Genomic DNA, 17481 nt, shown 5'->3' with positions numbered 1-17481 from the left:
GAGGAGCGGTCCTGACAGATCTGCTGAGCAATATCTGTGGAACGTGACACTGCATCCAAAGAGCTGTAACATTCTTGTGCAAATTTCCAGTCCAGTGGATGCCCCAGGATTTTCTTAACTTACAGAAAGTGGAAGGGGGAAGTAGAGAACAGGTGAAAGACTGAATAACTGGAGCAAAGTTTCTTAAGATTTTGGGGTCACAGATCCCTTTGAAAAATAAATGAAGACACTAGATTCTCTTCTCAAAAAAAACAAAAAATGTATCAATAATTTCAGGTACCAAATTCTTTCCATGGATCTTAGGTTACAAATCATTGATTTGGAGTCTGATTTCTATTCAATATAAGAAAGAACTCCAAACAGAGCTACTTCTGGGAGCAGTACTGGGAGAATCTGCATAATGCTTGGCACGTAGTAAGCCTTAAGAAAGGATTCGTTGTCACTGTCGTTTCCATGGTTTAGATAACTGTTTCTCTCCAGACTATTGGCATTGTAGCTGAACCGCACAATACCCCATTCTATACGACGACCAGCCTCGGCTCACCTTAAGGGACCGAGGCCTGCCTCTGACACTTCCCAAGGTGGGAAACTGAGGCCCAGAGCCACGCGGTCAGCAAGTGGCAGACCAGAGCCCGGTACCCTGGGCCAGCTCGCCGCTGGCGCCGCGTCCTTTCTCCTCCTCAAGGCGGGGCTCGCCTCCCGCGGACGCCCAGACGCCCCCAACCTCCCTGAAGCACTCACCTTCATGACTGCCAGGCCCGGAGGCCACCGGGGCTCAACTAGGGAGTCCATGGTCTCCCCTTAGGAGGCAAAGGGGTCCGCTACCCACTGGTCTCCCGCGCTCCACTGCCACTCGAAATTCCCCGCGCTACTGAGACACGTCAGCAGTCCGCGACGCGCCTGACGCGTGCGCGAAGCCTGCTGGGAGTTGTAGTATGTGGGCGGAACATAGCCAAAGATGCTCTCATTGCGCACGCGCCAGGCTTCCACCTCTCGCTAAGGGAGGTGTGCGCTAAAAAAGCCCACATACAGTTCTGTACCAGACCTTTGATAGACAAGTACCTGTTGCATGTTAGAAAAAGCCTAAAGTCAAACCAAATCCAGGCCTTGCCAAACCTTTCAGGGTCTACACTCATGCCTTCTCCTTTCGGCCGCCCTCCTTGATTAGTGATCTGTCCCTGCAAGATCTTAGCAGGGGTTTTCATATCCATTATTTCATTTCACCCCATTACAACACTGAGAGGTGAACATGATCTGTATTAGTTTACACAAGAGGACGCTTCGGCTCAGAAAAGTGAAGAGAGTTTCCTTGAGTCACACGGTGTTTTTGACCAGACTACAAATAGAGCCTCTGTACTTTAAACAGGAGATCCTTTATCAAATAAAAATTTTACTTTGAAGTTATTCCTTTTCCTACCTTTGGAGTGTAGTCTTCCAGATATTTCCTGTAAAGATACATAGATACAGCTTTCTTCCACAAATGTAATTATAGTAAATGCATAGCTCAGTCAACAGAGTTTTTCTGTTTGTTTACTTACATACATCCTGAGACCTCTGCATGTTGTGAACGAAAATACTCCAATGTGAGTGAAAATACTGCAAACATCAGTAAACAAAGAATGCTGAAACCAAGTCATCAGCGGCTGCCGCCACCCCCCAGTGGGGACAGGCCTGCAGCCCAGCCTCTGCAGCCACTCACAATGGTGCCCTCTGAGCAGACTCAGAATAAGAAAGGACAGGATACTGGCCCTAGATACCTAGGTGCTTGTGAAAGGAATGAATTTAGTGAGCCCAAATGTTTGCTTCCTCCCATACATAGAAAAGCACTAAATTCTTTAACCTGAGATGCCTGATTCTCTTTAGATAACAAGTAATCTTTTATTGTTCTAACTACCGGGTCTTTGTTGTAAAGCTCCTATATATCCTAGCTCCTCCCCTACCTCTTCGGAGCAGTCCCTCAGAGCCATCTGAGAGGCTGTCATCCCGGCTCGAGTCCTCCCGCCAAATAAAACATAACTTTTAACTTTTAGGCTGGGCATTTATTTTACTCGACAATGTTAATACATATAGATTACCTCATTCTTTTTTTTCTTTTTAAAAAATATTTTTAATTGTGATAAAATAGACATAACATAAAATTTACCATTTTAACTATTTCTAAGTGTACAGTTCAATGGCTTAATTACAGTCACACGGTTGTGGAACCATCTCTAGCATCCACGCACAAAATGTTTTTTATCTTGCAAAACTGAAACTATGTACCCATGAGACAGTATCTCCCCATTTCCCCTCCCCCAGCCCCTGGCAACCACCATTTTACCTCATTCTTTTTAATAGCTACATAATCCATAATATAGATAAACCACAATTTACTTATCTACTCCCATACTGAGGACCATTTAGATTGCTTCCAGTTTTTCAGTAATGCAAAGGGTTGCAGTGAACACACTATCTACAGAAATCTTGGCACACTTGAGCCAAGATTCCTGGGGGACGGTTTTCTATTAATGGAGCTCCTGGGTTAGTTTGTATGCTCTTTTAATACTGTGATAGCTAGCACTATGTGATTTTCCAAAATGGCTGTACCAATACATTTATACTTTCACCAACGGAGTATGAATATCCATTACCCAAATGTGAAGCACTGACGAGCACACCATCCAGCATGTCTGCTCAACTCAGCACTCATCACTGCCTGAGGTGGGCTTCCATTGCATCAGATCTCATGTGCAGCAAGTCAGCACAGTCATATTGCTCAGGGAAGAACACTGCAGCTTGCTGCCGCCGCCCCACATGGTCCGTGCATTCACTTGTTCAACAACAACAAAAATTTTAAGTGCTTACCATTAGCCAGCCAGAGCTTCCCTGTGAAGTAGTCAAGAGTGAGGCTGTTATTGCCATTTTACAGACGAAGACACTGAGGCTCAGAGAGATTAAGGCTTCACTCCTTTGGGCTCTCCTAGTAAGGAACTCCTGGCCCCTGAGCCAGAGATGTACGCAATCAGTTTTTCTCTGTGCCCAAAGATTTACTGGGCAATAATAACATTAACAGCATTTGGACAAAGGACTTTAATATCCATTACAATAACAGCTGACATTTATCAGGCACTTGTATGCCAAGCACAGTTCTAGATGTTTTCACACATACTGACTTTTTTCAGACTCACTCTAACCAAATGAGGAAAGGGAAATAAACAGATAACTACTGGTTTAGAGCATTCTGCTAGTCAGTGTAAGAGGAAGGATTTGACTTGCGCTGTCTGGCATAAGCATCCATATTAAGTACTACAGAATATTCTCATAAAGACCGCATCATGAGAATTATTCTCATTTTACAGACGTAGAAACTGAGTCTCAGAGAGGCAAAAGGACTCATTCAAGATCACACAGTTTGTCAGTGGCAAAGTCCAGACTTGAATCTAGATTTTTTTTTTTAACCCCAAACCAGAAGGAATCACCCATTGACACTTTATCGAGGAATAATTGAGCAGACAAGGCCAGAGGTCTGAGGATCCCAGGATGCCTGACCTAGCAGGTCTACAACAGGGAGGTGGGGAGTGGCAGGGAGGGGCGGAAGGTTAGGGGATGCAGTAGGTATCAGCCAATCAGAAAAGAGCATGCAAATGAACTCCAGGCTAACTTGGATGCACTGCATCCACGTTGTGTTGGATGCATTGCCTATTTCTGGGTGTAGGGAGAGTGGGGTGGGCTTGGGAAGACAAAGGAAATGAGACCAAGACCAGATCCTAGGCCTGAGTGCTCCAGTAATTGTTCCTTTATAGTACTAGTTGGTTACAAGGTTTAAGGCGGCAAAGCGCAGGGGAGGTGAGAGAAAGAGAGGAGGAATGGGGAAGGGAGGGGAGAGAGAGAAGACAGGGAAAGAAATGGACACTTCTCATCCAACTATGAAAAGCGATTTTTAAGCAGGCATCACTTGTTGGTCCTGGGGTCCAAATCCATCTCCCCATCTCTAGAGAGCCTCTGGGCAGGACCTTGTGCTATTCATCTCTGAGTTTTTGCTTGGCACAATTGAATGAACGAGTGAATCACCAGAATAAGCCCACATTCCCATAAATCTTCTCCTCCTGCTTTCCCCTTCCTGCCCTCTTCAACAGCACTCACTCAAGTCCACCTCCAGGCCCAGGAAGGAAGGTCCAAGCAAGGGCACAGGCAGGTTCTGAAAGCCACTTTGGGCTCAAGACAAGGCATCTGTCTTGCCCGCCCCATGATATTTATCCACCCCCAGGAACCAATCTCCTCTAACAGGCTTCTGTTTCAGCGGACATTCTCCTTCTGTTAGATCAATAAAGGGATTGTACTTCCTTATTCAGGAAGAAAAACAAAATGTTCTGTACCAAAAAAGCCAGCCAGTGCTCAGTAGAATCTCCTGTTGCACTAGTACAAAGTAAGGATTGGGGATAGGGCCACCAGGTAAAACACAGGATGCCCAGTAAAGTTGCATTTCAGATAAACAGTAAACAATTTTGGAATATATCCTAAAAATTACATGTGGCATACTTATACTGAAAAATTATTCACCATGTATCTGAAATGCAAATTTAACTGAGCATCATGTCATTTTATTTGCTAAATGTGACAAGCCTAATTGGGGAAACATTCTCCTAGCTGAGTGTGGGGCCTGATCTGGCTGCACCTTGAGGGGTTCTGGGCCCTCGAGTTCCTTTCTGGGGTTTCTCTTCCATGCTCTCCTCTGTCCTCCATTCTTCCTCCAAGACTCATCCTCATTCTAGTCATGGGAGAGGGAAGACTGAAGGAGCTCAGCCCTTATTCCTTCTTTCTTCCCTTCCTCCCTCGATTCTAGCAAGTGTTAACTGAGCTGATACCCAACTGTGCCGGGCACTGGGATACACAGGTACACAAGAGTTGTGGTCCCTGCTCTTAAGAAGCTGACACCCGAGGGGGAGGATGGGGCCAGGACAGAGACAAGGGAGCATGTAACAAAATAATAGACAAGATCATTGAATAAAATGTGAAGTGATGTGAAAACAAGAGGATGATGTAATAGAGAGTGGAGAGGTTCTACAAACTGGAAGATCTGGGCAGTCCTTTCTAGGAAGGTGACACTTGTGCTAAGACCCAACTGATAAGACAGAGCCACGCAAAGACCTGGGAGTGGAGCGTGCCAGGCTTTGCTAGAGAGTTTGAGTTTTAATCCATGTTAACTCAGGCAAGTTATTGAGCCTCTCTGTGTGTCAGTCTTCTCATCTGTAAAATGGGGATGATAATAATAGTATTTGCCTTATAAGGATGTTGTGTGAATTAAATAAGTTATTGTACATTAAGTGCCTGTAACAGCACCTGGCCCCTAATTAGCAAGTGCCATGTAAGGGTCAGTTGCCAGGGTTGTTGTGTTGCTATCAGCAAAGTGGGAGCCCTTGGAAGGTTTTAGGCAGGGAAGTGACACGATCTGATTTCCATTTCCAAAAGCTCCTTTACATGTTGAAAGGATTTCAAATCATCTACAGTTTTATTTATATTTCATTTCTAGCTGCTGGGTGAAGAAAGGATTTTAGTGGGTAAAGAGTTAAAAGTACCCCTCAAGGGCTGTGACAGAGCTGGACCAGGGTGGCAGCAGTCAGAGGAGGTAAAAGGACCATGGGCCCCGTGTTTACTGTGGACTCTCTCTCACATATATATGTATATAAATATATATATATATATATTTTTTTTTCCTATTATCTCACAATCATACGTGGAGGACAGCCACGAGGGAATTGACGGCTCAAGGAAGCAATCAGACAGGGCCAGACCGTAATGCAATCCACCAGAAAACGAGCCAGAGTTCTTCATAAATCATGACCGACGTCCCTGTTTTAGAATAAAAACGACTTAGAAGATGTAAACCCATCATACCCTTTTTTGGCTCCTGGTTTGAACAAACCAAACTTTAAAAGATAGTTGGGGAGACAATCAGTAAAATTTGAACATAAATTAGGTATTACATTACAATGAGGAATTATTATTAATTTTATTAGGTGTGATAATGGGATTGTCATTAAGTAGAAAAATGTCATTTTTAGAGATGATGCTGATGTATTTTGGGGTAAAATATTATAATGTCATTGATTTATTTGAAACTTGAAAAAGATAAAGATAATTTGGAAAAATGTAAATAATTGTTAAGTGTAGATGATAGACATAATGGGTTAATTGTACCATTCTCTGTATTCTTCCGTATGTTTGAAATTTTTCAGTTAAAATTAGGAAACCACAGATCCCGCCTGCCACTTTACAAATGGCCACATGGGAGCAGTAGAGTATCAGGCTGGATGTGGGACAGTTTCGAGGAAGAAATGCAGAGACGCAATCACCTCATTTATTTCATCTTTGCATTTAATCAGCCTTTCACTGAAAGAGACTGTGCTGGGTCTAAAGGGGACAAAGAGTTAAATTCAGCCCCGTCCCTGCCCTCCTGCAGCCACTTGTAGTGTCCATGAATCTGGGGACCAGGAAGGGCCAGTCACCAAGAAGCTCTGTCTTGGTGCAGACATGAGTGTCTGTATGTTTGCCATCACTGGACTGAAGACCTAAGCTGGGCATGTCAGAAACAAGAAAATTAATATGGGGGCAGGGTCGGGTGGCTGGGGGAGCCAGCCGCCTGTGTTTTGAGTTGACCTCTTCCACAGGTATTCATGTTTACCACTTAACAGCTGTGACCTTGGGAAAGTTACTTTACCTCTCCGAACCTGATGGGGCTAATAACAGTTCATACCTTATAGTTTCTCTGTTGGAGGAGAATGAGCTCGTCCACATAAACTGCTTAGAGCGGCACCTGGCACACAGCACTTGCTCAATATGAACATTTTTATCTACCTGCACGTTCCCCTGCGGAGCTCTGGGGTGGAAGCAGGAGGTCAGCGAGCTGCTTTACACAAAGGCCCCAAGGCCCATCAGGGAAAAACACAAATTTGGCTTTGAGACTGCAGCACCGGAAGCAGGACTCTCCAAAAGACAAGAACATAATTACAGCAGCTGCATTCATTGAGGGTTTTCTCTCTGTGCCAGTCTCTGTCCCAAACACAAGCCTTCGAGGCAGTTATTGTTATTTTCTCTGCTTTAGTGGTGAGGACACTGAAGGGCAGAGCTGTAGAGAACTTTCTGGAGGTTTCTCAGCTGGTAAGGAGGGGAGGCCAGGATTTAAATCCAGGCAGTCTGGCCTTGCAGTTCTCATTCACATCCGCGAGGGTGGCTGAACCCCTCTTGGGCATTGGGTGCTGTGGGAAGTCAAAGCATTTGCCAAGAGACAGGGGGTGTCACCCTATAGGTGAGGAGTCTGTGGGCCTGGGGGAGAGGTGGCAAGAAGGCCCTAGATCATGCTCTGAATTTGTTTCTCGAGTGCGCCCCCTGGAGGCTCCCTGGTGTTTGCCTGACCAGCGCCGTTTCCTGAATCATAGACAGGACCCCCATCCCTTCCTGTGGGGGAACCACTCTTACCCTGCTCTCAACCATGTGGTCAGGCAAGGCTGACCCCAACCTCTAGCTCAGTGTTGGGTTCATGGTAAGCTTGCGACTTAAGCTAGGTCAATCAAAGAAAATCCTGAGACTTTTACTCATCTATTGGGAACCAGATATACTTTTTTCTATTGATGTAGCTGAAGGCTAGGATGTAAGCCTGTTTGGGCCATTTTTGCCATCACTTGGAAAGAGTCAGCCTGGGAGTGTAGAGAACGTGAAGGAGAGCAGGGTCAGAGGCGAGCCCAGCCCCCCTTCAGCCGAGGTTTGGGCAGCCTGGGAGAACCCGGCCCCACCCTGGCTGTTTGTCTGAGGCTGTCTGAGCAGCAGCACCCCTACCACAGCTGCGGGGTTGGGGGGGCGGGGGCGTACAGGGCCCCTGGGTGAGGTCCCTTGAGTCAAACACACCAGACCAGAGAAAGTCACAGTTATGCGCTGTTCTCAGTTCGAAATCCCGTCTGGGGTCCTGCCCAGCCCTTGGGCGCAGGAGGGAATGGTGGAGACCCAACGCCACTCTGACCTCCTAGCAGTGTGTCCTTGAGCAAGTTACTTCCCTCTCTGTGCAATGTCATCATAACGACAGTACCTCTTTTATAGGCTGGCCAAGAGGATTAACAAGCTGGTGTTTACATGTGAGGGGGCTTAGAAGTATGCCCAGAATAGTGTAAGCGCTAGAAACACGTGGGTATTATCATTCCTTCCTCTTTTTCCTTCCCGTTTGCAAGAAACAGGAAACCACTGCACTGGCTCCTACTTAGGGTGTGGAGTGCAAGGTCTCCCAGAGAGGGCGAGGCGGCACCGGGGCAGGCCCCTGGCCAGCTAGTCTGACTCTCTGGGGACGTGATGGTCTTGCTCCTGAAGGCTGTGGTCCCCTGCATTTGCCTCACCTGGTCCATTAGCTTTCTCACTGTGCTCACAGAGTCTCTTCGCTCCTGATTTCAGCCTCCACATGGTCCATCCAGGCGCCCTCCCTGCCTCCAGCCTCTTCATCATCTTCTGCTCCCCTTGCTAACTCATTTTCTTCCTTCCAGTCAAACCTTTTTTTTTTTTTTAAAAAAAAAAGGCCATTTATTGTCTCAGCTTACCAAAGGCCAAGGTTACTAAACAACCTACCATCACCTTTGGGTCAACTGCCATCCTTGACCCAAGCAGCTGGGGCCAGGGGATGGGCTGATGTAACAAACACAGCCACTGAGGCCGCAGGGGCAGCAGGCTGTGCCTGTCGGGAGTCAGGGGATGGCTGACAGCCCCCATGGTGTTTCTGCAGCTTTCTGCCAGGCTGGCAAGTGAGCCCTCTGAGCCGGAAGGAACAGTCAGGATCAACTCCTCTAACCCCCTCATTTTACAGATGAGGAAACTGAGTCCCAGCCCAGGGAAGAGACTTGCTCCAAATCTGGTAGCCAATAAATGGCAGTCTCTGTTCCAGCTTTTTCCTTAAATCTCATTTGGTCTGATCTCCATCGGATGCGCAACCACCTGCTCTTCCTTTCACAGAGCCTGAGAGATGCAGCAGGAACTCTTCCATGTGTGGAGGTGACCAGGGCTTGCTTCCCAGCAGCACTCCGGGAGTGTGAAGGCAGCCAGGGCATCTTACACAGCACATCCCTTCCAGCTCTCACATCACCCTGAGAAGTCGTCTCTCGCGAGCCCCGTGTTCCTGAGGAAGCAGAGGCTCTGGAAGGGTTGTCACTCGCCAGGGTCAACTGGCTGACAGAGCCAGACCTGGGAGCCACGCTCAGGCCTGTCTACATCCAGGGCCTTGGCACTTGCACTCAGGCCCAAAGCGTGTCAAGGTGACCCAGACGGTCAGTGTGGCGCCTGGGAGGGGAGTGTGCTGGGCCAGGGAGTGAGGGGGAGAGGAGCGAGATGCCCAGGAGCCTGGGTCAGGGGCCAGGAAAACCAGAGGCCTTTTCTCTCCCACAGTCTGGTCCTGGGACTTTGGGCAAGTCCTGGGTCCTCCCAGTTCCTTGGTTTCCCCGTTTGTAAAATGAACATCTCACTTTCTCTGGAGAGTTGGAGTAGAAAAATGAGACGATAGAAAGTGATCTTAACAGGAGTTAAAATACACATGGCACGAACGCAAGGAATATGTAAGGATCACATAAGGATCCTCAAATATGAGGCTGTGAAGGAAACTTAGCGTGGGTTCGCAGGAGCCGGGAGAGACTTTAACCTTTGGGTGGTTTCAGGGCCATGAGGCTTCCCTACATCCAGGCTCTTGGGGGCCACAGAATCCATTTACTATTTATCACGGTCCACAGCGTGAGGACGGCCCCCAGGATCTCCTTTGGGCAGCTCTTCCTTTCTGACAGGTGTGGGTGGGGTCGACACCACCCGTGACACCAGGGGTTGCTTGGGCCCCTTGGTCCATTCCATCCCTCTGGCTGCCTCAGGGATGGACCACAGCGCAATTCTGGCCAAAATGAATGAAACCTAAGACTTTCACTGTGTTGAAGCGGGGGGTGGGGGAGTGAGCAGGGGGCACTTCTACAGCCATGGGGCTATCACAGACACCAGAGAGCCAGTCTGAACATCAAGGGAACATGCAGACCTGAGTAGAGCCGGCCTGAGAGGAGAGGTCGGGGGCCTGGAGACAACACTCACCCTCACGCCACCCTAACCTGGAGTTCCCAGTGATGGGAGCCGATACAGCCTCTGTTCCTAAGGCTGTTTGGGTTGGATAGTTTGTCGCTTGCAGAGTCCTAAACAGATGTGCCCAGAGGTGGGCAGTCCAGCAGCGGACTGCTTGGAGGCTGGCAAAGCCATCAGGCAGCGAAGAGGTGCCCTTTCTCTGTGCCTCTGTGGGTCAGAGATGGGGTCCTTTGGATCACTGTCACCGAGAGTCAAAGCTGATTTCAGGATTCTGGAGGGATAGTTTTGTGCCATTAGACTGTAAGCAGCTTGAGGGGAGGAACCAGGTCTCGGGCATCTGTCTCCCCCGCAGCCAACTTAGGGCAAGGCTCACACCAAGGTGCTTTCCTGCACCCTTGTTGAATGGATGTGAGGCCTCTGATTGAGGCTCTCAAGTGAGCACGACAGCTTTGAGCAACTATACAGATTATGGAACACACCCAAGACCCAGTTCGCCACACTGGAGCCTGGGATTAGCGAGGGGCCGAGTGATGAGCGGTTACGCGGGGAACGATGGACTCCCCGAGTGGCCAGAGGAACTTCTCTTCTGCAAAGAGAGCTCATCAGAAAGAAAAAGGCCTTGGAGTCTTCCCTGAGTGAAGCCCACGGTGAGCTGCCCTGATCACAAGGTCCTGCCGCCGATCCCGCTGTGACGAGCCTGCTCAGGGACAGTGCAGGACGTGAGTATGCAAGCGGCATGGCTGCGGGGTCAGACAGACCGAGCTCGGGTTCTGGCTCCTTCACTTCCTAGCCGGACCCTGGGCAACATGCTTAGCTTCTCAGAGCCTCAGTTTCCTCCTCGGCAGAATGGGGCTTAAGAAGGGTACTTACCTTTAACAGCCGTTTGGAGAATTTGATGAGATAATGCATGTAAAGGGCTTCATCTAGTGCCTGGGACGGAAAGAGGTGACAAATAAACACTTCACACACACATAAAGAATTCCAAGGAGCTGTGTCACACGTGTGCAGATGCTAAAGTATTGCGTAAGCTGTTGTGTCACATTGGAAATCGGTATCCAGTGGCCTCAGATGATTTGTCTTAAACTCTCAGAGGCGTTCTCCGCAGGTGACAGCTCCTCCTCCCCCTTGTCTTTGCTCGGACAGTTCCAGTGTTTGCTTTCCCGGCCAACACCCCGCACTTACCTTTATCACTTCACTCCAGAGTGGACACAGTCCTCCTGGGAACCTTGGCCTTCACCCTGTTGGATCTGAGCTACAGGACATTTCAGGGATGGTTCCTGGGGGAAGCATACAGACTGTGGACTGGAGCGTCGGAACACCCACTCGTCCCTCGCACCCTCCCCTCCACCCCGTCCCCATCCCCCAGGTGCCACGTCCCCCTTCCAAAAAGCCACTGGAGCACGTTTGAGAAAAGTTAAGCTGTTTTATTTCACAGGATAGCTCCACATCAAACCAGCAGGCACCATCAGAATACGCGACAGAGGATCCAGGCAGACACGCTAGAGGACGGGCGCTGGGTTGTAAGAGAAACGCTATCCGGGTGAGGGCAACATGTCATCACTTGGGAACAGGCAACCAGCAATTTCCTAGGGTGGTTTCGGTCTTTTTTTCCTGATAGTTTGGGGAGGAAGGAAACCAAAGGAAACAAAATAGACCAGCCACTCTGAAGCAATCAGAACCAAACCTATTGCCAAACCATGTAAACAGTCACACTGCCGGGACTAGAGCCTGGGCAGAAACTCTGGCTAGAATCTACTTCCGTCCGAGGAAAGCAAAGTGCACTCTGGCTGCTCTGGTTCAAGGTTGTTGTTTGCCTGGGACAGTTCACACAGAAAGGAGGTGTCAGCAAGGGGCAGCGCTGGCCATTCGGCCTGTCCCAGAGGAAGGGACGGGGGACACTGGCAGATCTACCTCAGAGAGGCCAGGAGGACTCTGACCTGACAGCCAGGTCCCTTCCCTCCGCGTCCCTAGCAGCTCTGGGTATGTGGGGAATTCTCTATGCGGCTGCTCAGTGGTGCCGAGACCCCAGAAACCCGGGGAAGTTGACACGAGACATCAGCATTAGCTCTGCACAGCAGAAAATCATCTTAGCAACAGGTCACTCAGGTCACTCCTCCTGCCATGTCCTCCCTGACCACCCTGCCCAGCCCAGCAGGGCCCCCGCCACGGTTGTGAGCCAGCCATTCTTCCCTCTGGGTTTCTCAGGAGGATGAGGCATTTGCTCTCGTGTGGAACCATCAGAATGCGTGAAAAATTAGGAGAAGAGAGACCGAGAGGAAGAACCATCACACAAGTCCGGGTGGTTTTCCGTCAGCCGCGCGCGGGCGCTGAACGCCAAGTAATGACCAGGTCCCAGGAAGTCCTCTGCATCCGTGCCACCTGATGAGAAGACACACACCCGACAAGGCACTCCAAGGGACTCCATCAGAGAGGCCAGCCCCACGCAAGGCCCGTCCCCGCACTGGCTCCCCTTTGGGTACCGCAAACCAGTTCTGAAGTGTCTATAATGCAGGTCGCTGAGCTGCTGGTTCCGGCCGGTAGCCGGGGGATGTCTCCGCTTTCCTGCATCTCTTCCCACTTGGGTTTCTTCACTGACTAGGAACCTTCTGACCCTTGGGAATCCATTTCTCTCCTGCCTCTCGGCCTGGCGACCTCAGAGAAAAGACCCCAAGTCCAGTGTCCAAGCCGACAGCTCCTGCCAGTCGTGCGCTCTGTCCGGGGTTCACAAGGCGCTTCAAGGTGAGAAATCGTTAGCACTGAAAACAAGGAAAGGCAAGAGTTTTTCATAGAATCCCACAGCTCAGAGCAGCTCTTGAAGAGGAAAGGGGACTAAAGGGAGAGGGGGAGAGTGGGGTAGGAAGCGCGACTCGCTCTCAGTCACGTCTGAGAAAGGTCCTTCGAGGCTGGCGGCTGGGCCCCAGGCCCAGGAAACTAGACCAGGAATGAATTGTCTTTGGTCAGTTTTAAATGAACGTCTTGCTGGTTCATTCCTAAAATAGACTGAACACCAGTTACACATAAAGACAAAAGGCTTGACCTCAGGGTAAGTCGAAGGTTAAGAAATCATTCTGTGAAGCAAAAATTAAAACAAAAACAAAAACAAAACAAAACAAAACCCAAACAAAAACAAAACAAAAAAATTGCCCGTTATCAACAAACTGAGCAGAACAGCTTTCGGTAATGGTGATGGACAAGGAGGTAAACACCACTTCCCCTCGTACAATTGGTTATATTGAGAACTACTAACTAGGTTACTACATTCCCCCACACTCACTGTACAGTTAGGTTTCTGGTATTTGTTTTTTACATTGATCTATCTACTAGGTGCAAAGATTTGGTGAGTGGCATTGGCTATAATTTAACTGTAGCCTTTGAAAAAAATTACAGTTTCACATTTTAACAGTTACTTTCCAGCATTTAAGCAAATACAGCAATATATAGTGGACTAACACAGGCAGGAGTCAGGAGAAGAATGCCAATGCTCGTGACCGTGGGTGGGCCTGGGTGCGTGTGGAGGGGGCCTGAGACATGCAGGGTGACAGATGGCCGGGGAGGGGAGGATTTTTCCATTTGGTTCTGCGTCAGGGCTCAGATTTGGGGCTGGATGAGTAGGGTGTGAGTGTCCCTAAATGTGAACTCATCAGCCGTTTCCCAATGGAAAAATAGGTGTTTAAAGAAAACAGCTGAGGCTCTGCCTTCCTGTAATTCAGTAAAAGGTAGGTCCATTTTCAGTAAGGAAAAATGAAGCTAGTCAATTCACAGGAAAACCCACATGGTCTGACTGGTGTTATGTACATCAGGCAACAGATTTGTCAGCTCAGATTTTTGCTTTTCATCTGGTAGTCACAGCAGAGACTGCGACATTGGGCACAGGAGGTTACTGCATTTAAGGGGCAGAAATGAGAAAATCCTGTATCCTGGCTGGACTTCAGCGCATCCTTACAAATAAATGACTTTAGGAGCCAGAAGGACCCCGCCCCCACCTCATTCGTCTACTAAATTTGGGGTGAGTCACAGCCAGCCCAAGGCCTCACTTTCTCTCCTAAGCTGTAAAATGGGGGTATCTTTATGTGCAGAAGGCAGAGGGCTCCTAGCTGGTTCTGAGGCTCTTCCAGGAGTTCTAGGCAAAACAAGGAAGGTCAAGTTAGTCACTGGCCTCTCCCCGGCATTCTTCCCTCCTCTGGGTGTTCGCAACGCCAGTACTTCGGGGAAGGCAGCATGGCTCACCACCCCTAACACCCAGGGACTGTGGCTTAACAGTGCCTCCCTCTGGAGCACATTTTACCCTTGTCCGGAGGAGACCAGAGGAGAGGGCGAAACTGAATCCAATGGGCTGAAAGGGTAGTGATGGAATGTCCAGCATCCATAGGCGATGTACCTGCAGGGCTGTGCTTCATGGCTCTTACGAAGCTGGTAGGCAAATTCTCCTGCCCATGTCTTCAATGTCATTAGGAGGTTTCAAAAGGAAGGTGCTGGACAGGTTTCACCTTCCTGATGACAGTGAAAAGAGCAACTGTGTTGGCGCAGGGCTTCCTCGTTCACACAGCTTGTTCACTAACGTTGCGTCTTTACTCTCTTCCTTTTACAGAGCAGGAAACGGAGCCTCGAGGGGCTGAGTGACACCCAGTCCCACAGCTCCTAAGAGGTGGGACTCAAACCATGGCCATGAAGACACTCTCAGAGGTCTCAAGGGAGGGAGAGAGGAGGCTGGAGCACAGTGAGGTTACCCTTGGCTCCGTGGGTCCCGTTAGGACCCTATTAGCCTGTGTTCCATTATTCAGAGACAACCCATCTCTGGGAAACAAAGACATCAAAAGAGGAAGCAAAATGGAATGGCCCAAGAGTGACCCAGGAGGCCTTTTCCCAGCCAAGTGGCCAAAGCCCTGCTCCTGCTACTTGAAGATCACCCCACCTCCAATTCTACCCTCATATTTTCCACGGGGTCAAATGCTCGGGAGGAGGGGGGGAGAAGTGAAGGAAAGGGGGAGAGGGAAGCGTTCTCTAGGACAGAAAGGGCCAAAGACTGCCTCCTCGGCCTAGTCTGAGCTGGGCACTCAGGGCCCGTGGGTTTCATGCAAGAGGCCACCAGCCAGAGTGCGTCACAGCCTGATTTCAAAGTAAAATGATGGGACTCGAAGCCTCCTTGCCTGTTTAGTTCCAAATCGGACACAGTATAATTAGTAGAAAGAGGAAAAGGAAAAATTAAATATTTCAAAAATGGTATAAGTTAAACCTCTATAGTTACCACAGATTTATTCCTACAGCGTTTCTGGGTTTTGAAGTGTTCCACGCCACTGTGTTTGGTTTTCTTCCCTTTTTCCCAACCAACACAACACTGTGCTACGACGGGGCTCAGCTCTCACCACCCCCTCTTCTGCAGACGAACACAGGACACTGCAGTCCGGGCTCTTCTCCCCAGCGTCCTCCATGCTGTGGGGGTGCTGTTGGCCTTGGCCTCTGGGTGGAAAGGCAGGGCCTCTGGGGTGGGCGGGGAGTGGGTTCTGTGGAGGGTTCTCCGCCTCTGGGAGCAGCCTGCCTGGGGTACCGCCTGCCCCACCCTTCCTTTAGGGGCAGCCTGTTCTGGAAGGCCACGGCTTCTGGAGACAGTGGGAGACTGGTTTTGTTTTTTCTGCAGGTTAGTGTTATATTGCTTCTTTCGCAGTTACTGTGGGCCTTTAAATTCTCCCAGAAAAGTCCCTGCAAATCCCACCAAATAACTCAGCGGGAGATGTTTGGTGGCATGGGTCTGAGGTAAATCTAAGTTTCATAAAAAGAAAAAGGAGATCCTATATACATTTAGTACGTGTGTCCAGATCTAGTATATAGATGCATAAATATATATATATACACACACCTACAGACACAGCCATACATATATACGCGTACATATGCACACACACATACGCATATTTATGTATGCAGAGACAACGTCGAGAGAATAATTTTCCAGTGATGATATGCAGGCGAAGCCATTTAACACCTGGTGACGATCTCGGGGCGCCGGCTCCGCGCTGCTCCGGTCACCCGCGCGCACCCGCGGCTTCACCCGACTGGACGGGAGCTGCAGCTGCGGCCGAACCTCCGCTCCGCACAGACCCGCTCCCAGGCTGACCTTCTGGTCCCTGCCCGACGAGGCCAGGAGCCCTGGGAGGCCGCGGAAGTCACAGAGGCCACCCTCGGCCGGGGCGGGCCACAGCGGGCCAGGGCGGTGCCGCCCCCACCCCGCCCCGCCCCGCCCCGCCGGTCACATGGTGCCTGACTTATCGGCTGAGCTGTTGGGGAACATCTTCTCGGTGGGCGTCACCGCCGGGCTGCCCACGCCCGAGCTGCTGCTGCTGCTGGACCGGTGCTGGACCACGGGCCGCACTGGCCGCATGGGGGGCGGGCGCAGCTGGGCGCCGGCCAGGCGAGCGGACAGGGCTGGCTTGAAGGTGGTCATCATCTCAGTGGAGGAGCTGCTGCTGCGGCGCATGGCGGCGTCGGGGTCGCGGATGACGATGGTGTGCAGGGGGCTGGCGGGCTCCGAGCTGATGGGGCCTGGAGGGTTCTTCAGGGGCTCCAGGGTGTCCAGCACCACGTCTGGTGCCTGCTTGACCGTGTTCTGCCTCTCCAGTTCCCGCAACTCGTGCAGAGCCGTGCTCATGGTCTTCTCGATGTCCTGGGGACAGAGAGGGCTCTGGTCACTGTAGAGTCAGAAGGCCGGGGGTCCAGTCCTGCTGGGGCTGCTAACCAGCTTGTGGGCTACTTAGGAAGGCGTCCCTACAAGCATCATGGCTGGGATGGAGACTCAACCCCCAGGTGTCCTACAACCATGTGGGAAAATCAGTGAGGATTATCGCCTGCACCAAAAGCTGACTTACAGGAGGCAGGGCAAGCGACTGGCTGAGAAGACAGTAAACTTGTATTTTGTAAATTACAGGTAAGTGTAAGACTGACCTCAGGGAGTTGATGAGTACATTAAATATGGTTCCTGCGAAGAGCTTGGCATGGCACCCAGCACACAGCACCCACAAATAATGACAATAACAATGGCAGTGATGGCTGACACCAAGCACCAATTCAAGTCCCTTCCCCTAATAATTCACCCTCACACTTATCTGGTAGGAACTATCATTACGGTCATTTCCCACCTGAGGAAATGGAAGCTCAGACTGGTTAAGTAACTCGCCGAAGGTCACACAGCTAGTTAGCAGCATAGTAGTCTGACTCCAGAATTCATGCCCCTATTACTATGGAAAAAAAAACCAAAACAAACTCCCTGTCATAGGAAAATTATTTGGAGGTTATATATCAGAATGTTTGCAACATTATCCCCAGAATGATGGCTTTGTTACTTTATTCTTTGTATTATAATCTGAAAATATTGTTTTTTAAAAAATGGAAATTTAAAAAAGCAACAACAATCCTCACCTGCCT

General features: G+C 49.7%; 2 protein-coding genes across 7 annotated transcripts in view; both read right to left on the bottom strand.

Annotated features, from left to right (window-relative positions):
* The window catches only part of RAD18 (RAD18 E3 ubiquitin protein ligase), a 100022-nt gene extending 99144 nt beyond the window's left edge, over window positions 1-878 (bottom strand). For all 3 annotated transcript variants that reach the window (XM_010984978.3, XM_031470789.2, XM_031470790.2), the window contains exon 1: window positions 742-878. In XM_010984978.3, coding sequence (XP_010983280.1) covers window positions 742-792 — 51 coding nt within the window. In that variant the 5' untranslated portion in view covers window positions 793-878. The remainder of the gene's footprint in view (window positions 1-741) is intronic.
* A 10590-nt stretch (window positions 879-11468) lies between these two features.
* SRGAP3 (SLIT-ROBO Rho GTPase activating protein 3) overlaps window positions 11469-17481 on the bottom strand; it is a 220639-nt gene continuing 214626 nt past the window's right edge. For 3 of the 4 annotated variants that reach the window (XM_064496289.1, XM_031470812.2, XM_031470813.2), the window contains one exon: window positions 11469-16723. In XM_064496289.1, the coding sequence (XP_064352359.1) occupies window positions 16310-16723 (414 nt within the window). In that variant the 3' untranslated portion in view covers window positions 11469-16309. The remainder of the gene's footprint in view (window positions 16724-17481) is intronic. The other variant, XM_064496290.1, reaches the window with a different exon arrangement.

The sequence above is a fragment of the Camelus dromedarius genome, chromosome 17, assembly GCF_036321535.1.
Source record: "Camelus dromedarius isolate mCamDro1 chromosome 17, mCamDro1.pat, whole genome shotgun sequence".
Taxonomy (NCBI): domain Eukaryota; kingdom Metazoa; phylum Chordata; class Mammalia; order Artiodactyla; family Camelidae; genus Camelus; species Camelus dromedarius.
The sequence above is the reverse complement of the archived record's forward strand: the minus strand, read 5'-3'. Positions and strand labels throughout refer to the sequence as shown.